The 23,451-nt window shown below is 49.7% G+C and overlaps 2 protein-coding genes across 5 annotated transcripts in view; one reads left to right on the forward strand and one right to left on the reverse strand.

The window, feature by feature from the left end:
• Positions 1–10,870, forward strand: KIF7 (kinesin family member 7). 3 transcript variants are annotated; one of them, XM_087743569.1, is made up of 18 exons: positions 1–436; positions 1,712–1,912; positions 2,155–2,566; positions 3,330–3,861; positions 4,166–4,303; positions 4,449–4,676; positions 5,093–5,292; positions 5,579–5,685; positions 6,003–6,137; positions 6,485–6,687; positions 6,803–7,000; positions 7,249–7,374; positions 7,866–8,042; positions 8,348–8,563; positions 8,785–8,991; positions 9,373–9,571; positions 9,664–9,813; positions 10,021–10,870. In XM_087743569.1, exons 1-18 carry the CDS (start codon positions 136–138, stop codon positions 10,404–10,406), a joined length of 4,116 nt encoding a protein of 1,371 aa, XP_087599695.1. In that variant the 5' UTR covers positions 1–135; the 3' UTR covers positions 10,407–10,870. The 3 variants fall into 3 exon arrangements, with proteins under 3 accessions (XP_087599695.1, XP_087599696.1, XP_087599694.1); XM_087743570.1 differs by having other exon boundaries at positions 2–436; positions 5,090–5,292; positions 10,024–10,870; XM_087743568.1 differs by having other exon boundaries at positions 9–436; positions 5,090–5,292.
• Positions 10,423–23,451, reverse strand: part of TICRR (TOPBP1 interacting checkpoint and replication regulator) — a 20,932-nt gene continuing 7,903 nt past the window's right edge. The window contains exons 10-23 of one of the 2 annotated variants that reach the window (XM_087743565.1): positions 23,010–23,103; positions 22,752–22,831; positions 22,184–22,426; positions 21,487–21,583; positions 21,160–21,232; positions 20,306–20,446; positions 19,720–19,810; positions 19,136–19,197; positions 18,151–18,306; positions 17,259–17,416; positions 14,769–17,052; positions 13,418–13,531; positions 10,981–13,082; positions 10,424–10,524 (exon numbers count right to left, since the gene is read on the reverse strand). In XM_087743565.1, the coding sequence (XP_087599691.1) occupies positions 12,964–13,082; positions 13,418–13,531; positions 14,769–17,052; positions 17,259–17,416; positions 18,151–18,306; positions 19,136–19,197; positions 19,720–19,810; positions 20,306–20,446; positions 21,160–21,232; positions 21,487–21,583; positions 22,184–22,426; positions 22,752–22,831; positions 23,010–23,103 (3,712 nt within the window). In that variant the 3' untranslated portion in view covers positions 10,424–10,524; positions 10,981–12,963. Of the gene's footprint in view, positions 10,525–10,980; positions 13,083–13,417; positions 13,532–14,768; positions 17,053–17,258; positions 17,417–18,150; positions 18,307–19,135; positions 19,198–19,719; positions 19,811–20,305; positions 20,447–21,159; positions 21,233–21,486; positions 21,584–22,183; positions 22,427–22,751; positions 22,832–23,009; positions 23,104–23,451 lie in introns of both variants that reach the window. The other variant, XM_087743566.1, reaches the window with a different exon arrangement.

Genomic DNA, 23,451 nt, shown 5'->3' on the forward strand with positions numbered 1-23,451 from the left:
GCTGCCCCCCGCACCCCGAGCCCGGGGCCGGGGCCGGGGCCGCTCCCCCTCCGCGGCGCCGGGCGGAGCCGCCTGACGCCATCGCGGCGCGCCGGGGCGGGCCGGGCCCATCCCGCTGCCCGCCGCGGCCCCGCCATGGCGGCGGAGGGGGCGGCGGTGCGGGTGGCGGTGCGGGTGCGGCCGCTGCTGCCCCGGGAGGCGCTGCGGGGGCACCGGCCCTGCCTGCGGGGCGACGCCGCCACCGGCGAGGTGGCCCTGGGCCGCCGCCGCTTCCGCTTCTCCGCCGTGCTGCCCGAGGCGGCGGGGCAGGCGGCCGTCTACCGGGCCTGCGTCCAGCCGCTGCTGCGGGCCTTCTTCCGCGGCTTCAACGCCACCGTCTTCGCCTACGGGCAGACCGGCTCCGGCAAGACCTACACCATCGGGGAGGCCAGCGTGGGTGAGTGGCGGCGGGGCCGGCGGCGCCCTGCCCGACGGCACGGCTGCCCCGACGGCACGGCTGCCCCGGCGGCACCGCCGCCCTCCCCGCCGACCCGCCAGCGCCGCATCGCCACCTCCCTCCGTCCCAGCCCTCCCTCCCAACCTCTGCCATCCCCGCCCCTCCCGTCGCCTTCGCTCTCTCCACCCAAACCCACCACCATCACCGTCTCCATCCCTTCCAGTGCCGCCTTCCCGACCAGTCCTTCCACCCTGCCCTCCCTCTTGACCCTGCCACCCCCCCCCAATCCCACCACCACCCATCCCCGTCCTGCCCACCCCGACAGCCTTGCCTCCCCACCACCCACGCTGCTGTAACCACCCTGCCGTGGACAACACCACCTTTGAGACCACCGCACGCAGTTTTTCTCCTCTAGCACCGCAGGACAAGCGAGAGGACCGTGTCTGGGCTGGAGGTGGTGGTGGTCTTCCTAGGGCACCGCTGCCTTCAGCTGGCCTGAACCTATCATCAACTTTGTCCTGAAATAAGCCCTAAGGAAAGGAGGGCTTGCGGGGGGTAGCCCTGTTATTTCCTTTATGTGAAGTAGAGGAGGAAAAAAGGAGGGAAAGGTTTCCTCTATAAGTGCTGGTTTAATGGTATTATTGATGTCTTACAGAGGATATATTGTAAATGTTTAGGTCATCCTTAGTTAATTGCATAATTTGTAAACACTAAGTTGTTTCCATACTTTCCGTCTACCTCTGTTTTCAGTTTTCCAGTTCAGGCTATCATTGCACCAAATTTAGGGATTGCCCTTTTACACAGCTGTTGGAGACAAAAGCAAAACCATTTAACATCCAGACAGCAGAGGGCTGTGGCCAGACACAAGCAGGCTGCAAGCTCATAAAAACCTTCTTAGGAGCTGGGAAAGTTTGTGGGCTTGTGCTGGCTTCAAAGGACAGCACACGGTAGCTGCAGGCATGGTGTTTGCTACCTGCTGAAACGTTAATGGCCCTTTTTCTTCTCGAGAAGGGACTGGAAACAAGCAGCATTGCTAGAAGCTGCCACGCTGTGGGAGGGAGCAGTCGGATGGGGTTTGCCCCAAGGTCCTGTGCCTTAAAAACTCTGAGGGATGTTTAATCCGGGCTGCAAGGGCTGCGCTGCAGGAGGGCTGTGAGGCTGCTCCTTCCCAGCTGACGTGTGTGCTGCAGGCAGGCTCCTGCCCGCGGCTCTGTCCCTGGCCACGGGCTCCCCGGGCGTTCACTGCTCCCGTGACCGTGTCCACCTCTCCACCAGCTTCCATCAATGAAGATGAGCAGGGCATCATCCCGCGAGCCATGGCTGAGACCTTCAGGCTCATCGATGAGAATGACCTGATCGACTACACGGTCCGAGTGTCCTACCTGGAGGTGTACAAGGAGGAGTTTCGGGACTTGCTGCAGGTGGATACAGCCAGCAAAGACATCCAGATCCGGGAGGATGACAAGGGGAACGTCGGTATGTGTGGCTGCTCACAGGCTCCCTTTTCTCCCCATGCCTGAGGCTGGTGTTGCGTTATCTGTCCCTGAGGGCAGAGCCAGGTCTTCTCCCTCCATCCCTCTCCTGCAGCAGATTGCTGTGTTTAGCTTGGTGTTGAAAAGCCAGTCTGTATGGGCAAGGTGATGGCACCAGGCTGTGCAGAGGATCTGTGTCCTCGGGCAGCCCATCCCTCCCAGCCACAGCCCCATTTGCCGTTGCAGTGCTCTGCGGCGTGAAGGAGTCGGAAGTGGAGGGCCTGGACGAGGTGCTGAGCCTGCTGGAGATGGGGAACACAGCCAAGCACACAGGAGCTACCCACGTCAACAGGCAGTCGAGCCGCTCGCACACCATCTTCACAGTGACCATGGAACAGCGGCGCGGGGCCGGCCGCCTCCCCCTGCACCACCACCACCCCTCCGTCCCCGCCTCGGGCCAGGTCCTGGTTTCCAAGTTTCACTTTGTGGACCTGGCGGGCTCGGAGCGAATTGTGAAGACGGGAAACACGGGGGAGAGGCTGAAGGAGAGTATCCAGATCAACAGCGGCCTCCTGGCCTTGGGCAATGTCATCAGTGCCTTGGGAGACCCTCGGAGGAAGAGCAGCCATATCCCCTACAGGGACTCCAAAATCACCAGGTACAGCTGGGACCAGGACCCCCGCGCTCCGCCCGTCTCACGGGCTCTTGTCCCAGCAGGAGGGAGGCGATGCTTCTCCCTGCCTTTCCCATGCCCAGCCTGCCAGGTTGGGTGGCAGAGTCCCCAGGCTAGCCAAGAGGAGCTTGCAGGGCCAGCTGTCCCTTCTGCCCTCACACTGGGGCTCAGACTCTGCTTGATGGGACAGGGCCAGCTGACCCACTGTGCCTCAGGGCAGTTTAACAGGTCTACCCTCTGTGGGGGTTTTCACATAGGAAACCTTGAGGAGCAGTGAGGCCAGGATAGAAATGATGGACTAGCTTGTCGCAGTGCTGCTGAAGACAGGCCTTGCTTAAGTCATGCTGCCAAAGCCAAGATGGGGCGTCAGCATGGATTATCCTGCCCCTTTCCTGCCTGGCAGTGAATAAAAACCCACTCCCAGTAGGCTTGTTTGATGGTCTGCAGTTAGTTTCTAGCTCGGGCAGGTGGCCTTTGCAGTCTCCAACAGGTTCCTGTGCAGCATGCACCTAGCAGTGATCACAGAGTTGGGGAGCTCCCAGCACTGGGAATTACTCAGGTGGAAACTTGCCATGGTGCAAACAGTTATTTCTGTGCGTAATGATTCTGCTCACTTCACTAGTGCTGAACTGGCCACAGAGCGAGAATATAGTTTTCCTTGGGCTTAACCTCTGAAAAGGGTTGGAAACCTCCTGGATCCTCCGTGATTTTGAATTTCAGCTATTTTAATCACTGTGCTCTTCCCTAGGATCCTGAAAGACTCTCTGGGGGGGAATGCCCAGACTGTGATGATAGCCTGTGTCAGCCCATCCTCCTCTGACTTCGATGAGAGCCTCAATACGCTGAACTACGCCAGCCGCGCTCAAAACATCCAGAACAAGGCCGTGGTGAACTGCCGCAAGGAGACAGAGCACGTCGAAGAGCTTCACCTGCAGATAAAGAACCTGCAGAAGGCGCTGGAACAGCGGCACCGCTCCGAGACCCGTATCATCAACCGCTCGGCCACCGCCAAACGATGCGCACCAGACCCCACGGCTCGGCTGCTGGCGGAGTGCGCGCATTACCGGACCTGCACCGACGCGGCATACCGGCTGCTGATGGAGCTGCAGGAGGACAGTAACCTGACAGTGGAGCAGATCCTGCGGGTTAAGGAGTGGCTGTGCGCAGTGGAGAGCGAGAGGAGCGAGCTGACCTCAGCCGGGCTGGATAGCGGCATCGAGAGCACCTCCGCGGAAGACCAGAGCCCCGAGGCACAAGGCTCAAAGCTGGCAAAAGCCCAGGTAACGGTTGGGGCGTTTTAGCTCTGAGGTGGGGTTCATCTGATGGCCACTGAATGCAGCAGCCTCAGCATGGCACAGTGGAAGGGTCAGGAGAGGGAGAGGAGAAGCAACCTGGCCAAGAGGCTGTAGGGAGGCAGATGTTGTCGTCGGAGCAGACAGGGAGACGGATTCAGCTGTGGCCAAGAGATTTCTTTTGCAGGAAAAATCTGGGTCTGCAGAGCTGCTGTACCCTTGCAGAGTCCGGCATGGGAAGGAAAAACAAAGGTGGGTGCTGATGCTGCCTCTCCTGTATTTCGGGGGGCAGGTTAACACCGAGAAGGGGTGTGAGTCCATCAAAGACGAGCAGGTGGCCAAACTGCAGAGGCAAGTGGAGCGCCTGGAGGAGGAGAACCGTGATTTCCTGGCTGCCCTGGAGGATGCCATGGAGCAATATAAGCTGCAGGTATTTCTGGGCTCTGCTCTCTTTGTAGGGACCTGCCCCACTCCTCCCCCTCCTTCCCAGGAGAGTGCAGCCCAGCTTTGAGGTTCCTCTGCAGCAGGTCTGGGATCCACGTGTACAAAACCACATTTTTCTCATTGCCTCCTAGAGCGACAAGCTGCAGGAGCAGCAGGATAAGATCTCAGAGCTGCACGTGCGCTTGGAGATGGCAATGCCAAACCTGTGTGTGCCAGAACTGCTGGAAAACCTTCACCTGGTGACTGCCAGCCAGAGACCTCACACGGCCCCGCTGGATGCAGCCCCGTCCCATGGCCTCAGCGGGGCTCCCTCGAGGCTCCTTCCCGCTGAGCAGAGTGGAAGAGCCCTTTGCAGGAAGGTGAGGGTGCAAGGCTGTGCCGTTGAGGAGCTGCTGCCTTTTCACCTGGATGCTCACCAGAGTGAACTGTTTTTTCCCCACCACTGAACGTGAACCTTGTCAGAGGTGTGGTCCAGAGGACTGTGCTCAGTGTTCACATCCAAAGAGATTCACAATTCGGGCAAAACCAGCCCAGCTTCAAAATGGAGGCTTTTACTTCAATGTTAGGGGCAGGTTCCCAGATTCGCTCAGCTTCTGAGCAGCAGAAGGCAGGAGGGCAGGCAGCTGGATCTAGCAACACACCAGTTCTCCTGAAAATATGCTCAACTCCATTTTGTTGCTCTGCTTTGTGTCTAGCAGTGATGCCCAGCTGAGAGCTGCTTTTTCTAGCACCGGCTCTCACGCAGCATGTTTCTTCTCTTTCTGATCCCCAGCAGCTTGACAGCAACCCTTCCTTCCAGGAGGAGGACCTGGCAGGCTGGCACCTGAACCACGCGCAGTGCCCGACCAGCAATCCGGAGATCAAAGCCACGGTGCCGAGGAGGGAGCTCAGCCAGGACTCGGAGAAGCTAGCAGAGCTGTCCTCGGGAGAGGAGGAGGAGGAGTGGGAACAGAAACGGTCCCTGTCCCAGCGCCGGTGAGTTGAGGCTGTCCCAGCACTGCGCAGGGCCCTGGCAGTTGCGTGACCCGGCTGTCCCACCTCTGCATCTCAGCTCTCATGTAGGATGTAGAAGCAAACGCTACCTCTGGGGTCAGTGATTCTGCTGAGACAGCTGCCTGCTCGCTGAGGAGCTTATTACCATCTTTCCTGACCACAGCTACTGTTTCTGTCTCCTTCTGATGCCTGTGGATCATGAGGGTCCTTACTGGGAACAGTTCTGGCAGTGCCCAGACCCAACTGATTAGTTTGCTGCTCCTTCTAGAAACGGGATCCAAAGCTGGAGTAAGAAAGAGATCTGCAAGTTGAGCGAGGAGCTGAGCGGAGGTAATGCCCCCTCGATTCAGGAGGAGCAGCTGGAGCTGTTAAAAGGCAAGTGGCAACCATAGGTTGTTGGACAGTCTTCCTAGGGCTGGTGGTGCTTCACGGGTGCTGTTGATAGGAAGGCAACGTGTCGTACCTGGATGAGCCCAGAGGACAAAAATGGAGCAGATGACAGTCTAGCTGCTTTTGTTAAGGAGAAACTTGAACTGCTGGGGTCTGGCAAGAGCTGCATGTTTTGGTGGAAGCTTGTGGGTGACTCTAGGCAGTGCTGTGCCAGTTCTTGGCTACAGATCTGAGGTTGGGTTGTCTTTCTGTCACCCAGTTGCTAAGACTGGACCTTCCTTACCTGGGAATCTGTGTTGCAGGGGTCTGCAGGAGGCGGGAGTGCCTGCCAGGGAAGGACTCCGAGTGGAGGCTGGTGCAAGCACAGCAGAAGATCCGAGAGCTGGCGATCAACATCCGCATGAAGGAGGAGCTGATCACAGAGCTCATTAAGACAGGTGCAAAGCTGTTGGTAGGAACATTGCATCCATTCCCTATGAAATCTCCTCCTAGTTGGGATGCTTGGTCTCTACTCCCATCCTCACCTTCCCTCCCTGTGTTATCTGTGCCTAGTCCCTTTCCCTGTAGGCAGCAGAGCACTGTTTTTCCATCTCTCTGGCGGAGTGAGACCCTTCCCATTGGTTTCTCCCCAAATCCCTTCCCCAGAGTAGCTGAGGGCAAGGGATCGTTCAGTCTCTGTAGTAAAAATACTTGAGGAAGAGAGAGGAAAGGTCTGTCCCTTGGTGGGATCCTGGCTGTGAGGGAAGGGGGCCTGGAGGTCACGGCAGAAGGGGGTGTGTTTCAGGCAAGGACGCCCAGGCTCTGAACAGGCAGTACTGCCAGAAGATCAGCGAGCTGGAGCAGGAGGCAGAGCAGGTACGGGCAGAGCTGAGCGACAGCCAGAAGCAGCTCCAAGAGCTGGAGAGCAAAGAGCCGTGGGACCCCGGGGAGAAGCGCAAGCTGCAGGAGTACCGCACACGTGTGGCGGCCGCGCAGAGCAAGGCACGGGTGAGTGGGAAGGGCTCTGCCCGCCCGGGGAGGGGGGCAGGGGCAGAGTTGGGGCATCTCTGCAAAGGGCACGGGGAGTACACCGAGCCCATGGGCAGCTTTCAACCTCCGGCAGGTTCTGTGCAAGAAGAAGCAGGCGACAGAGAGGTTGGTGTCACTCTCAGCTCAGAGCGAGAAGCGAGTACAGGAGCTGGAGAGGAACATTCAGCTGATGCGGCGGCAGCAGGGCCAGCTGCAGCGCCGGCTGCGGGAGGAGAGCGAGCAGAAACGGCGGCTGGAGACAGAGGTGAATAAGCGGCAGCACCAAGTCAAGGTAGGAACGGGCAGGAGAGGCTGTGCTACTGCGGTATTTGTGGAGGATGATGGGTGGGCTCTGCAAGCTGCTGGGCAGGCGAGGGTAGCTTTCACGGGGTCTGTGATTGTCTTGGAGAGCATGGGGATGGAGAGAGGATTTTTTTTTAAGAGTATCCAAAGAGCTAGCAAAAGACATAAGCTGTCCCTCAACCCCTGGCTCTAGAGCAAACAGCCTCTTGAGGCTCACAGCTGCTCCTTCCCACACAGGAACTGGAACTGAAGCACGAGCAGCACCAGAAAATCCTGCGCATCAAAACAGAGGAAATAGCAGCTTTCCAGAGGAAGCGGCGGAGCGGCAGCAACGGCTCCGTGATCAGCCTGGAGCAGCAGCAGGTAGAGGCAGGGCGAGCCTGCCGCCTCCTTCCTACTCAAAGGGGACTGCTGTGGCAGGCTGCTGGTTGACGGGGCAGGACTGGAAGCAGGGGCTGCAGCTTGAAATGGGACATAGCCCATCCTGCCCTTGAGGAGGACAGTCCATAATGTCACTTGTATCTAGTGGACTTAAATCTTGTCTTATCCCCAGGACCAGGATTCTCTTCTAAATCCTAGCATTGGTAAAGAAGCTGTGAAATCTTGTCTGTTAGCAGAAGGGTGGTGGGAGACGGGGCCCCTAAGGACTCCTTGGCAGCTGGGAATTTAGCTCAGCTCTGCCTCTCAGAGCAGCTGGGGGGATAAAACCAGTGAAGTCTGGGTTACAGGGATTAGCAGAGACGGACTCAAGACTCTCTCTGATCTCAACCCCATCGCTCTTTAGTCTAGCAGTCCTGGGCATTGCTGCTGCTGTCTGCACACATGCACATGCCCTTTGCCTCTCCTTCCACCAGAAAATTGAGGAACAGAAGAAGTGGCTGGATATGGAGATGGATAAAGTTCTCGAGCAGCGCCGGGCCCTGGATGAGCTGGAAGACGAGCTGAGGAAGCGTGAAGCTATCGTGGCCAAAAAGGAAGCCCTGCTGCAGGAAAAGAACGGCCTGGAGAGCAAACGACTGCGCTCCAGCCAGGTAGGACAAGAGTGTGACACCTCAGCCCCTTGTTTGATTTCCAGCAGAGGTGGGAGGCTGGAAGACATGGGTGCCATCCCAGGTCTGGCAGAGGGCTGCAGATCAGGATGAGGTGGTGTTGGGAAGTTGGCAGCAAATCTGCCTCTACAGGAGGGCCTGCTTCTGCTGTGCCTCTGAGCTCGTTGGTTTGATAGCCCGTGGCTTAGGTGTGCGCGTGGGGTCTCTTGACCTATGGAGGGGGTAGAAAGGGGCTGGGGATCTGACTTGCCTCTAGAGAAGATCCCCTTGAGCATCTTCTGCTGCAGGCCCTGACGGATGACATCGTGCGTGTGTCCAGCCGCCTGGAGCACCTGGAGAAGGAGCTGACTGAGAAGAACGGGCAGCTGCGTCACGGCAGTGCCCACGACCAGCAGCAGATCCGCCAGGAGATCAACAACCTGCGCCAGGAGAAGGACCAGCTGCTCAAACAGAGGTTGGAGCTCGACAACAAGCTGCGTCAGGGCACCCTGCTGTCCCCAGAGGTACCTCTTCTTGGGCTGGGCTGCTCTGCTTGCAAGAGCATGAGGTAGTAAGGGAGAAGTAAAGACCTGAGCGTGGGGTCATTAGCAGATGCTCCCCCATGTCCCCAAACTGTGCGCATCCCAACTTCTTGCCAGCACTACTGAGATGACAAGGGAAGTTAGGGCAGGGGGAGACAGAGTGAATCCTTTGCTTCATAGTAACTGCAGCTCTGCCCTGGCAGGAAGAACGGATCTTGTTCCAGCTGGATGAGGCAATTGAGGCTCTGGATGCAGCCATCGAGTACAAGAACGAGTCCATCACATGCAGGCAACGAGTCCTGCGGGCCTCAGCCAGCCTGCTGTCCCAGTGCGAGATGAACCTTATGGCCAAGCTCAGCTACCTCTCCTCCTCCGAGACCCGAGCTCTGCTCTGCAAGTACTTTGACAAGGTGGGAGACAACTACCCTCTGTGCTGGTGGGAACCGTAGTATCTGACCAAACTCTTGTTTTCCTCAGCCTCAAACCTTCCGCTTGCCTCCTACTGTATTTTTGCCCTGTAAAGTCAGGCCACAAAGCCACAGCACCATGATTCCCACCTGTCCCAAGGGGTGGGGACGTAACTAGTCATAGATGCATGGATCCCTGTCGTGGCTCTGCCACATCAGTGCAGCCCCATGTTGCTCTTCCGTCTGCGAGGAAGCTGTGACATCCCAGAACTACTAACCTTCATACGCGGTAACAAAAAACTAACTCGATCAGGCTTGGTGGTGCAGGAAATCTTCCAGGCTCTGAAGGAGCTGAGGTGTTTCTTGCTCTTGGGCCCTGGCCAGGTAGTGACACTACGAGAGGATCAGCACAGGCAGCACATTGCCTTCTCGGAGCTGGAGATGCAGCTGGAGGAGCAGCAGCAGCTGGTGTACTGGCTGGAGGCGGCCGTGGAGCGCCAGCGCCTGGAGATGGACCGCCAGCTCACCCTGCAGCAGAAGGAGCACGAGCAGAACATGCAGTTACTGCTCCAGCAGAGCCGAGGTAGCCACCCAGCTCCTGAAACGGGCAGCAGTGGCACAACTTTCATCTTTCACAGGGCTTGCAGCTTGAAATGGGCTTGTTTTTCCTTGTAGAGCACATGGATGAGGGGCTGGCCAGCAGCAAGCTGCAGTACGAGGCAAGGATTCAGGTGCTGGAAAAGGAGCTGGGCCGTTATATGTGGGCAAACCAGGAGCTGAACCAGAGGCTGAGTAACATCAGCCTCCATCCTGGACAGACCAAAGGTAAGAGGAAACCCAAGCTAGGGCTTTGCTGTTCCTACACAGTTAAAAGGGAGTTTAAATTCCTTTTCCTGGCAGTGAGAGGTTGGAGCAGAGTCGGGAGCAGTGCGGGTTATTGCCGGCCTTGAGCAAGTGCTCTACAGGCACTGATTTTGATGAGAAAAGTAGAGATCCTGATACTCATCTCACTGTTTCCCCAATCTTTCCCAGCAGGGATGGAGAGAAGCATTCATGGGGCTGGGGACAGAGCTCCCCCTGCGCTCGGGACCTGCGAGGAATCCAGCCTTGGGGAACAGCCCGTACCCCTGCCCGTCGCTGAAGAAAGCCATCAGGTCAGGGATGAGAGCAGGGACCTGGTGCATGCCCCTTTGCCATCAACGTGGAGGCGTTCCTCCCTGCCCAACGACAGCCCTGGGGACCTTCGGCAGCGGGATGCTGAGCACTTGCCGAGAGCGGGGCAGCCCCACGAGCTGCACCCACCGCGGAGCCTCGCTCCTGCCTCCAAGCCCCGCCGGGAGCTGCGCCGAGCCAGCCTGAACGTGACCCCGGTGCCTTACCACCCAGCAATGATAGATGTGAGGAAAAACCCACTCTAGACACAGGCTTAACGCTTACCTGGCACAGGGTGGGGAGGAGCAAGTATTGCTGACCTGAGCTTAAGAGCCTTTCTGCCCACCAGCCAGCCTGGCTACAAACCTGTTACATTTCAGAGGCCTGAGGAAGAAAAAGACATGACTTTTCATCATAAGGGAAATAAGCATCAGCCTACATTCCCCGTGTTGCTGCCGGTCTAGACAGTGCTGACCGGACACCTTTCCTCATGCACCCTCGGCAGCTTAAACACTGGGAAGTGGGAGATACCTCCTCCCCGGGCTCTAACACTAAAAACCTGTTTACAGTTTGGAAACCTCTGCTGCAGGGCTTGCTCAGCCCTAGCAGCCTTGGAGGGAGATGCTCTGCAGTCCTGCAGAACTTGTACATAGATTTTTTTGTAGTAACTTTGGTTTTTTACATTTCTACTGTAACTTTTCTAATAAAGCAGAGTGAGTTTTATGAAGCAGTCACTTGTCAGAGGCTCCAGTCATCACTTACTCTGGGTATGTAGAAAAGGGGTTTATTTAAACATCACTGCATGGGAACTCAGCTGCCGTCACAGCTGAGTTTACGTACCTGCTTTGTAAGTGCTCACAGTCAGAGCTGGTAGGCTTCCCACATTGAGTTGCTGCAGGAAAAGCATCTCCAGACAGCAGCAGCATTGTCTGAAACATCCAGGATAAAAGCAACCCTGGTTCACTGCCATTTTCTGCTCCAGCCTATAAGCTGCTTTAAGCAGCATTTTCTTACTCTTGGGAAAACTTCCAGTCTGGATGTAAGGGTGATTAAATGCAATTCCGCAACTTAACACTGACACCATCCACCTCAGGAAGGGGGACATCGTAAGTTTAACTCTGGCAGAGCAAGAAATGAAAGCCCAGGTATCTGCTTTAAGAAGGGCAAGGGGGGAAAACAGCAGCTTGGCTACCTGACCCCAAAAAACAAGCCACTGCTTCAGCCTGAAATCACTAGGAGCACAGCTACCACAACTACCATTTAAGGAGTAACATACACCAAGTTGAAAGCCAGCATCTGAAGTAGGAACCACCCCATCTTCCTCCTACGTACTTGATCTTGGCTGCAGGGGTGTGGCTTTGAGGGGGGACATTTCTGAGGGCTCTGGGCATGGCTGAGCTGCACAAGATTTAAGTTCAGAGCCTTTATTTTCTGCTGTTGAAAACAAAGATCTTCAGCAGAGAAAAGAAGAATCCATCCCACTTGGAAGTAAGTAGTAGCCTTGGAGCTCCATGCTTGTGTATCAGTCCCCATCCTTGAAGCAGGTGCACCTCTGCCACAAGCAAAACAATCACTGGTAAGCACACTATTCCTCCTCTCTCGGCAGAGGGAAGGAATCAGCTTTCCTGCAACAAATAGTGTTCCCAGGAAACAGATTCCGTTCAATACCATCTAGCCCCTTAAAGCCATATAACAAGTTTCTGCATTGCCATGCCTGGTGTCAGGATGACCTCACACTATCTTCATAGCTCTCTGCTTCTGTGCATTCGCTAGACACAGCGGGGTGACTTCCCCGATACCCTGCCGTGCACGAAGAGACTGCTGTCCTAAAGGAAAAGCTCAACCCTTCCAAGATAATGCACAATTTTAGCTCCTTGTAGGCGACGTCTCGGGCACTGAATCACAGCTCCTGCTGTCTTCATCAGGTTAGAATGCAGCACATGTTTCACAGGCAACTTAGTCACTATTTAATCAGTGCCAGTTTGGTAAAGAGTAGTCTTTGAACTGTCATCTCTAGTTATTCCATCAAGTTTTACCTCTCAAGGAAGTTTCCGCAGCCAGTCCTCTCTGTCCTTTTCTGCAAACTTGCAGTGAGCCAACAAAGTTACTCCACCAGCACCTGCTTACCCAGCAGTGGCCAGGAGCAGATACACCAAACCATTCATGATCTACAAAGAATAATCAAACTCCTCTCCTTCCCTGTTCCCAGCTAAGTTATCTTTCCCTCCTCTGTACTCTTTTGGCATTTGTCAAGTATTTCTGAGTAATTTACTCATTAATTCGTCAGAGTTAATCTGCTTGTTGTTTTCCCACTAAGCTGTGGCAAACTGGATGCAACTAACAGAGGGAGCCAGTTCGTATCGGGACAAGATACGCAGCAGGAGCATGCAGCTTGTGTTGTACCCATTCACCTCCAATCCCTCGCCCATCACTTGGGCTAAAGGCAGATTTCCAATGAAGTGACACAATGAAAATTCCCATCAGTTTATTTTACAAGAAAGCTGTAGAAAAGTGGCAATTCTCCCTCTTTACCTAGCAGAATTGAACCTTCATTGCGGAACTCAGCTACCACATGCAGGAGTGCCAGAAAGACCGAGCTAGGCTTTGAATTGATGGAGAGATGCTGCAATTGAGGTTAAAAAAAAAAAAAAACAAACAAACCACTTTTAGAGTGGTCCTTATTTCCACTGTCATATGCTTGCATCCAGTCTCCTACCAACACAAGACAGCTTCAGTCCAGCACCAAATATAAGGTCCTTATTAAAAAGCATGTTGTATAGCTGGGATAATGCAAAGTTTCCCATACTGTTCTGGCTCCAAACTTCAGCTGAGCAGCTTTTTCCGTGAGTAAGTCCTGCTAAGGGGACGCTTCCTGGAAGCCATGATGTGGAATGGAGACAGCTCCTGGTTGGCAGTAATTTGGAAGGCGTCGGATTCCTCTTCTACAAAGCAGAAAGAATAAATTAAAGCCACAGTTTACCAAAGTTTACTGGTGGCTCCAAGAAGCCAAATACCAACTGGAAACAACAAGAACAGCAACCTGCACTTCCTACTAAGCTATTCTTTCTTCATTGCTACCTCCCCTCCCTTCCCAACTTCCCAGTTCACGCTAAGTTTCTTGGAAGCGTGCGAGATGGAGACACTGAATACAGAAGCGGCAGACAGCCACAGGCCAATCCCTAGCACAGTATGCTTTTGTTCTCATTTAGCTGCAGGCAGGGGGAGCACACGCCTAGTCTGCTTGCGCCCAGCCTTTCCTGACAGCACAGGTGGTTACCTTGAACACACTTTCTCCGCGATGGCGGTGTCTGTCCCTGGCACAGAAGCGGAGACTGGGTCAGCGCTAGAAGGCTGCTAGCGGAAAGCGTGCTCTTCACTGGTGGAGTTGAGCCTGGAGGAGCACAGTGAGATGCTGCAGCAAACTGACAACCCGAGTGCTTTCAGGCAAGTCTCATACACAGCCTTTATTCTACCTCGAAACTTCCATCAGTACAAGTGATACTTTATCTGAAACAAAACCTAGGCTGGCACAGTGCGTTTCTGGCATCAAGAAAGGTAAACGGCAGTCTGGATTTAGCTCTTAGCACACATAATTTTCTTAGGTGGTTTAGTCGAAAAGCGCTTCACTCACATTAAATATAGTTACTCTTCAGCTAACTTGTGTCCTGGAAGAAAACTGCTATAACCATAATGGTCCATAAATACAAAAATAAGGTCTGTAGGTACAGAAAGTCTCTTACAGGACCAGCTTACGGCTAAATACTGCTATTGTTTCAGGTCCTGAATATGGACTAATGTTGCTTTAAAGTTTGCCCATTTTTCTCAGTGACACCTGTTGAAGGAGTAAGACACTGCCTCTGTATACAAACCTTTCCTTGCAAGAGGAAACAGACACTTCAGGGCATGCAATGACTATGCACTAACACCTGCCATAGTCCCCTGTAACATGTAATTTCTAGAACAATACTGAATTAAGTATCTGAAATTCACAAGGCCTTGCTTACGGAGCTGAGGCAGCCCATTTCATCGAGGTCAGCCGAATCATCTGTACCCACAGTAAAAGTAAAAAGGTAGTTTAAACTTAAATACCTACCGATACAACATTACTGCTAACAAGGCAATCATTTCTGATATCCGCTTTCAATGGGCGCACCACCATGGGCAGACAGAAGAATTGGAGCACCAATAAATACCAACATCCACAGGACTAACCCCCACAAGGCTCCAGTCTATACTGAAGCAGCCAAGCTTTAGACTTAAGACAGTGCTGGATGCCAGGCAGAAACAGGTAGCAGCAACAACACAAACCCAAATAAATCACCAGTTGGATGCAATTGGGATCCTCCCTCCCTACATTCTCAAACTTTCCTTTTAATTCCTCCAGCCTCCTGCTGTTTCATATTTCTCTGATCTCTCTTGCATCATTAATGCTCCATTGATGAACTCCTCACATCCAGTCTGCTTCTCCACGTAATTAACTCCCATGTCATTTATAACCCACTCTCCCCCTCCACCTCATTCTCCCTCAGATAGTCAGAGAGAAAACAATTGTGTTCTTGTTTTTGTCTACCCCACGTTTTTAACCATCTCTGAATTTCAATGGAGTGTCACTTGTGCCACTTAATTACCTGACAAAAGGAAGATATCATCATCCCCTACACAACTGTGCTGCTCAAGACTTCTGAGCACACACGCTCCTGGTTTCTCAGGAAGTACAGAGTCCGTCCTTGATTTGCTTCTGCTGCCCTCATCTGGGGAAAAGCCAGTGAGATCCAAGTTGCACCTATCAGTGCAAGATCTCTTGGCATCATGATTCTCCTCCTTTTCTGGCGACAGATATGTAAAGACCCGCTTCCGTGATTTCAAGCCAAAAGTTCCTGCGGCAGAGTCCTCATCAGCCCTGGGTTCAGAGTCACTCGGAGATGCCTGATCCTGGAGCCTGTAAATCCCTTCCAGTTCAAATTCCCCAAGAGTATTTGTTACTTTGCTGCTGCAATGCTCCAAGATCTTCATCTCTCCTTCTCTACCCGTTGACGTTCTCTTCTGTTCATCAGCACTCTTCTCACTTTGACCACAGCTAGCGCTAGCAGTGCTGCCTGCTGCTCTCTTCCTCCGAGGCCAATCGTTGATAGCATCAGGGGTAGTCTTCCCCCTCTGCTTTGGAGAAGGCGTCTGGGGAACTCCTGCTTCTAAGGGGGACGGGGAGGTGGCGTTAGAAGCACAGCTTGTTGGGGTGTATGACTGGCATATGTAGGTCTGTCCTCCCCCTTTCCCAGGTGTACTGTGGAAAGAGCGGAAGCAGGACGGTGAAACACAGGCAGCTGCTAGTTTTCCCGGGTGCTTGCTACACCAGGTCATAGCAAGATCACCAAAGGGGCTTTCTCCTCCCTTGGGTTTGCTGGCACTTGCTTCAGGTTGAACTTCCAACGATGAGCAAGAGCCAATTTTCTTAATGCGAAGTTTGGGCAGGCCTGAAGCTTGCATTTCAAGTTCAACTTCATAAGTTGGTGGGCTAGCAGAAGGCGGTTTGCAATGACTTTTAGGAGTAGAGAACTTGGCTAGAAGTTGAGGATTTCCCATCCGTGCTGCAGCCTCCCGCTGTCTCCTGTCTGCAGTGCAGCGTAAAGAATAGGCAGGAGCAGACTTTGGACAGGGAGGCGAAGTATTCAGGGCAAATCTGGAGTGTCTCTTAAGACTTGGAGCTTTCAGCCCCGTATATTCTTCTCTCAGCAGGGTTCTTGGTTCCAAGTCATCACTAACTGTTTGAGAACCACTTCGGAAGGACTCACAGGCATTTGCACTGGAGTTCCCCTCCTTAACCAATTGCTCACACTCTGTCTCAGCATTCTGTGCACATACCAGCCCTCCAGCAGACGGCTTTGGAGACAAATGCTTTCCCAAGTTTTCTGAGTCCTCTCTTAGAGGAGACTTTTGTGACGCTACATCCATCTGTTTATTTTTCTCTGATGCAGGGGTATTTTCAGTAACTTGGGACTGACAAAGCTGGAAGCTTTCTACAGAAGAGTTACCACCACTATCACGATGACTGTCCTTATTTTTAGAAGGTGTTGCACGTGCAAGTATGAGGTTCTCTCCTCCAGAATTTGGTTCACATTTGGCCTGCTTGGATGTGTGAAGCAGGGACCTCAGTGAAGTGCCAGCAATACCTGGAGATTTTTGAAAAGATGGTTTAGATGCGCTAAGTTCCCAGTCAGACTCCCTAGCCTGCGTGTGGGAAGGAGAGCAGATTGACACAGTGTTTGTGGAAATTTCACGGAGAGGAGAACTGAAGGGAGGCTCTAGCCTCACAGCGAGCTGCGATATTTCTGCATTCAGTGGGCTGGTACATAATTTTGAACCTGGATCTTCAGGTTTCCTGGGAGTACTTTTAGTTGCTTGAGATAATGGATCTGACTGCACCTGAATTTCCTTTGTGAGGATTTGCCTCCAAGTACTAACTGGAGATGCTAATTTTGAGAGGTATCTCAAGGAACGTCTTGGAGTTTGCAGTTCTGTAAAACATCTTTCCTGGATGGCAGGAGGGGAAGAAGCAGCTGTATTTGAATCTGTCAGAGGTAATAATGAAGCACCTTCATGTTCTGGTATTTGTAAGCCAGCCTCTTTGCAAGGAGGGGAAAGTCTTTCTGCTGGAGAACAATCCTTAGAAATTACTTGCAGTAAGTGAACCCTCTTACTTTCAGTTAACGCAGATGGTGACTTGACCCTTTGTACAGGATGAGAAAAGTACTTTCCCAAACACTTAGCTACAGTCTGCTTGGCAGCTGGACTTTTGCCAGGCGTCTTCTCCAGCTTCTGTGGTGTCCTGTGTAGAATGCGAGGTGATCTCCTTGGTAGCTTACTGGCAGAATTAGGTGGCTTCTGGGCAAATTTATGAGGTGTTTTTCTAGGAGTCTGCAGGGGAAAAAATAAAAGAAATCATGCTTGTTCTATTCCAGCAGTATTACCTACCCCTCTTGATATTTACTTCTCAAGATTTAAAACAGAAAAAAACCCATTTGATTAGACTTAACAGAAACACTAAATTTAAGATGTGTAGATCTCACTAAACATGAATAGAAAAAGGGGATGGGAAGAAAGAGAGAGGTAAGTGTTTCTACCTGACAGGCAGTCTGCTCCTCTAAGTGTAAGGAATCTTTTCTTGTTCTCCTCCTTCCAGGTGAAGGCTTCACTGCAGAGCTACACGTGTCAATGACTGCACCAAAGAAAAACCTCTTGGGAGTCTGGACAGTGGGGCTCTCTGAATGCCGCTTAATGCCTATAAAGTGGAATAGTACAATTGAGCTAACACCAAGTAACTGCCATGAACAATTGTCTCAATCACTTCAGATGCATGGACAAGTAGTGTACAAAGCCTATAGCCCTGGCATGCTCTTTTCTAGCCAACTGTTAAAGCTTCACCAGAATTATTGTTATTTCCCAATATGAAACTAATATCCATCTGTAGAAAGAGCGCTCTAGTAGAAAAAAGTACAAAATAGCCAAGCTTCTTATTCTATTTATAGCTTGTAGCTTAAGAAAGTTCTGGTTCATGACTAAGGATTCTAGTAAGTATAATGTAAAGAGCTGTCACCATTTATAGCTGATCATCTTACTGAGAAAACCAGCAAAGAAGATCCCATCAGTCACTGCTTTATGCTGCCACAGAGTAGACTGAAAGTAGCTTTAGGATTTCTGTCCCATATTTTACAGAGATTTCACTGCATTTAAGGAATGCAGACTGACAATCAGGGGTATTCTGTTAGATGGGCCTGACTGGTTCCTTAAGTTGGCAGTGTATTCATCATAGAAAGAGCTGCCTTACTGTCCTCCAAATTCAGATTCCCAATTCAAAAATAATTACTGGGCTTGAATTTCTGTCTACAGAAGATATTACATGATAGCTCTTAGCTTCTTGCAGTCTCTTGTAGAGCCAAATCAAATCAAACTTAGAGCCATCCCTGCCAGCTTTTCAGATCAGCAGTATCAGCCTGCTCAAATCCCATTCAGTACCTTCTACATCCTGCAGCATACAGCTCTCCTCTTCTTGTCCCTGATGGACCCGCTGTGAACTTTGTGAGCTGGGCTGTGTAGTGGAATAGAAAACGCCAGAGCCAGTCCTGTTCAAAGACAGCTGTTTGATGCGTGGGCTTCTTCTCAAACCTGCTTCTGAAAAGGTAAGGATATTGGAGATTGAGCCTTCTTTCTCTCTCAACAATGGGGACATCTTCAGGAATAGTTCATAACTGAAAAGAACACGCTCTAAGAAGAAACTTCTATACAGCTAACTATCTCGCATAGGCAGGCAAGTGTGCGAAGAAGAAAGCTTCAGCTTTCTTGGGGATTTGGAAAGTTAACGCATACAAATCTCCTTCCAAATCATGATGGCCCCTCCTCTAAGTCATGATTACTCTCATCCCTCTCTAGCAACTCTACAGAAAGGAATGCTAGAAAAGCCATGTTCTATTCAAGTTACATCCAGGTTACATGATCAGTTAATTCTCCTGTCTCTTTTCACTAGCGATTTCATCTTCCTGCTTGCCCAGCCACGCTGTTTTCATCTTCCTTCCTGGGGATAAGAAACAGCAGTAGCCAACATAACAGAGACACTCCAGCCAGGTGGCTATCTGTTACAGTAGAAATCAGAGCAACATTAGGGTCACAGCACAACATGTTGAAGTTACATTAAAAGAAACCCCTGCATGTGCTGGTTTGACAGTAGTTATAGCAGCCCAGAATCTTGTTCACTCTCAAAGTTCTTCATGTATTTTCATTTAAGAGACTTACTATCTACCTTTCTTTCTTCTACTATACAGGGTTGTCAAAGCAGTGAGCAGCAAGATCGGAGGAGGCCATGCTCCACAAACGGAATAGTACAATACTTTCATACTGACTATTCATGAATTACCTAAATTGAGGCACGCTCATCTTACGAGCTACAACACAGTAAAACCACCTTTAATAAAAAAAAAAAAAAAAAAAAAAATCCAATGCTTACCATTCATGTCCTTCTCTGGAGACTCTTCTACAACACCAGTGTCACAACCTGGATCAGAAGACCTTGAGAAACAGCAAACATTTTGGACTTAGCATACTGTTCACACTTACAAAAATAGAACTTAGCATAAAGACTGAAAAGCAATACTCTGTCCTACAACAATATACCGCTTTATGGGCTACTCTAAGTGAGCAATTAGTAAGTACTTTGCCTCCTAGTAACATTTGATTGAGTATGGGTAACTGTCTAGCTGTGGTATAGGTAATAGTTCTACATGGAAATAAATGCTAAATTTCAGCCTGGACTCCACAAATTACAGCACAGGCCTTTTCTTCAGAAGCCCTTGAAGCAGAAACTAAACCTTAACAGCAGTTTGCTGCAAGAATTAAAGTACCCTGACTTACACAATGAAACAAACACCGTTTCTCCCCATTCAGACAACAGAATTTAGCCACCACTGGTTCTCCTGCTGCCGTAGGTGAAGACAACACTTTGACCAAAAAGACGACACCTGGTTCTTGTGCTCACAGCCATTAATTAAATATCCAGTACTTACTGAAGAAATTCAGGAATAGCTTACTCACCGGCCTTTGATCTGTTTATGTAGTAGTCTCCTGGAGACCTGTTTATGTAGTGGTGTTTCTGCAACTCTCTTGGTCAGTAATTTGCGATGATCTAAAAATCAAGCAAGAGCTATAACACTGCACAATTATAAAGCAGTTAGGACAAATAAATAGTTTTGTACAGGCTTCAGTTTAAGAATGACAGCCAATATGGAATCATTGTGCACTCATAAGCTATCATCATGTATTTCAGAGTCCAGCGTCTACACTCCCTTGCCACTCCCTCAATATTAATAATAGTACTGACTGTCAGACAATTAACCTACTGAGATAACTTTTATTCTTCATCTTCCATTCACAGATCCTTTCTTAACCAAGCATTTTTAACATTTGTTTTCTTTATGAGGTGTAGAGAGTTCAGTAAAAAATAGGTTTGTTTCAATACCATCCTATTCACTATACACACACTACAGCACTGATCTAAAATATTTTCTCCTTCATTAAAAACATAGTGTTAGTAGTTGTTTCATAGAACTGAGGACACAAGAACAAGAATTTTAGCAAAAGCTCTTCTGCAGCAATCCTACATGTGCAAGTCATGTCCTACCTTTAGTGCCTTCATCAGTGCATTTGTATCTTAGGCCTTCCACAGCAGATACTGACTGGCTTCTAGGCATCTTCTTCATAGACCTTTTCGATGGTGAAAGTATCTCTTCATTGAAGAGGTTCCTCCTTACCTTTGTAACCTCTGTGAGGCAAGACAAAGCAAGAAATGATCAGATTAAAAGGAAGAAAAGGAGGAAAAAAAAATTAAAGAAAGATAAATTTGTCAGGCCACTAGAGATCGGAACATCACATACCAGTGCGTAAAAACAACTTTTTAGAGGCCACAAAGCATTGAAAAATTGTTTTTCTGCTACTGGAATATGTTCTCCTCTAAATCCATCCTGGACTTCTCTTACAAATTTGCATTATTTGCATTATTCCAGCAATAAGCTACAAGCAGATACCATAGCAGAAAAAGGAGCCAGTCACTGTCCCAGATGGAGTAACATTAAGTGAGCTACAAAATCTCAACTGAAGCACACGTAAGCTCAGAGAATGCAGGTGGCACTGAATTTTATTAAGCATTTTGCAGAGAGATATCCTGTTTCCAGACATAAGAGGTCACTCCTGTCCTCACTTTTTTTTTTTTCAGGACCAAAAAGATGGAAGTAATTGCAAGATTCAAGGAAGAATTGAAAGATTTTTTTTGCAGAATAAATGATTTAAGTTTTTTGCATGTGAACACATACAGAATACAGAGATTATTTTTTCCTCAGAATTTTTGCAGAATTCAGCAAAACCTCCTTCAGGTTTCCAGCATGCTTCAGCATAATTTCATCACAGCTCACTAAAATTTACAGGGAGAACATGTGCTGAAGACACACCTTTCCACAGAAAAGCTAGAAGTCAATATACCTTGCACTGCTTCTTTCTGCAACAAAGGCATCTGTTGGGACTTCTCAGAGGCAAGGTAAGAACGCGAGTTCTCCTGAAACAAAAAGGAAATTAGCCTCACCAGCAGTTTAATGTTATGTTTAATTATTATGAATATTAACTGTAAGCTCTGAACCACACATTATTTCAATTTCTCCTTCAAAATGATTTTGATCTCTGTACAGCTAATATAGGGCATACTTAATAAGTGAATACAGAGCAAGAGTTTCTGCACTCAAGTGTCACTTCACAACGTTGCTGCACCCCTGCAGAAGCAAGCCACACACAATTGTTTCGGAAGAGTTTTACCTTTCTGATGGGATTCTTGGCTGTCTTGGGAATCTCAATTTGACGCAAGTTCTGTGGTGCTTCCGTCATGCTCCTGTGTCTGGCTAATACATTATTCCTTTAGAAAGTATACAAAGATTAAGTTAAAATAAGATTAGAAGTGTAGATATCAACCTAATGGCAATTAAACTTGGGTTTGACTCTAGGGATAGGAAGTCTTCAGGTAAATTCAGATTGCAAATTCTGTGTGTTGGTACCTCACTTAAGTTGCAACATTGAAAGATGATTTGCAATATAAATAGCTATAGCTAATTTTAAGGTTGGTATTAAAGCTCATTTCACAATTTGCTAAAATGTACACAGGATCCCCAACATAGAGATCTACAGCAAATCGCAGTTTTAACGTTAACAATATAGGGTCACCAACCGCACAGTAGAACACTCTCTTCCTCTCATGGAAGATGCTCGTGAACTCTACTTGTGCATAAGATACACATACAGAATCAAGATTACACTTTCATAGAGTCAACAATGGTAAGTTAAAATGAAAAACGGGAGCCCTTAATATTTCTCTCAGGCTTGCAGAGCTATCAGCAGGTGTCAGCTTGCCCCAACTAGCTATCCAGCAACAGAAACAAAGATGACTGAGCTGTAGTTTAGATAAGTCCTCAGCCACAGCCCAGGCTGCAACAAGCTGCCTCCTATTCGGAATTATTACCTTCTCTTTTTGGCAGATCTGGTGCGCAGCTCCTCCAGCTGATCACTCTCAGTGCGTAGGCAAACAGCGCTGGGAGTTAAGGCAGATGATAAAGACGGTGGAAGGCCTGGAGATTTGCTATCCAGAGCCACGGAGTCATCACTGAAGAAGTCTGAAGGCAGAACAGACGCCAGTTTCGGGGGTATTTGTGTACCGAGACCGTAGTAAATATCTCCAAGGGTCTTTGGTATAGAATTCATATACCTATAGAGCATCAGAGAGAACTCATATCAAATACAATCCCCTACAAAACCGTCACTGTTTCAATCCCAAGGTTTGAACTAAGTCTTTGCTCTTAAATGTCAATTAAAAAAAAACAACTGAAAATCAACTGGGTTTTTTATTAGTTTACTTGCTTATCAGCTACTTTTTCTTTAATAAAGATATAAGCCTAACAAACAGAACATGTCTAAACTTCTGAAAATTACAAAAATGCAGTACATCAAAGCTGTAGATTGCTGTTTACTCAAAGATATCCAACCAAAACCACAGTCCCCCAGTAACACTTCAGTCATGCTAAAGAACTTACAATTCTAATATTTCCTCTAGAAACTTTGTAAGATACCCTGGGTCTTCAGTCAGACATAAAATTCGCAGCACATCTGTCATCTGGAAGAGAAAGTCAGGTGGGAAAACGGATTAAGTTGTGACAGTTGCAACACTAGATTTTTTTTAGCATTTTTAGCAAGGAATATAGTGTTACAGTAAAATCAAGGGAAAACTACAGGTTCCAGGTCTGCTTTTCTAGTGCCATCCAGAAACACAACCTGGTCGACAATTTACTTGCCTCTTCTAACAGCTGCTCCATTTCGTCAGTGTTGCTTTGCAGTGAAGGGCACTGAAGGCATAACTCAAGGCGCAAAAATACCTGAAGTCGGCACCTAAGAAAACAAGTAGTCATTCACTGCCTTTTTTCTGGTGGAAACAGCATATTTACTGCAAAAGGTATGCTCAAAAAAGCAACACGAGGGGAAGTGGCTCCTTTTGACAGCATAATTTGGTTAGCGTTTCATTTTGGTGGCAGCGGAGATGCCTCATTTCAGATACAGGCTGCAATGCTTATCACACAATGTATGTATATTTGCATTTAATGAAATGTTTTTACTGTGACTAAATATTCGCCTTGGAATATTTACCCCATGTAAATACTTTTCCACTTGTACAAAAAAAGCCACCATTAAAAACTGCTAACCAACTCCACAGTATCTCAGAAGTTGAAGTAAATAGAG

The sequence above is a fragment of the Nipponia nippon genome, unplaced genomic scaffold (assembly GCF_047370975.1).
Source record: "Nipponia nippon isolate SJK-2023a ecotype South Korea unplaced genomic scaffold, ASM4737097v1 scaffold_9, whole genome shotgun sequence".
NCBI classification, from domain to species: Eukaryota; Metazoa; Chordata; class Aves; order Pelecaniformes; family Threskiornithidae; genus Nipponia; species Nipponia nippon.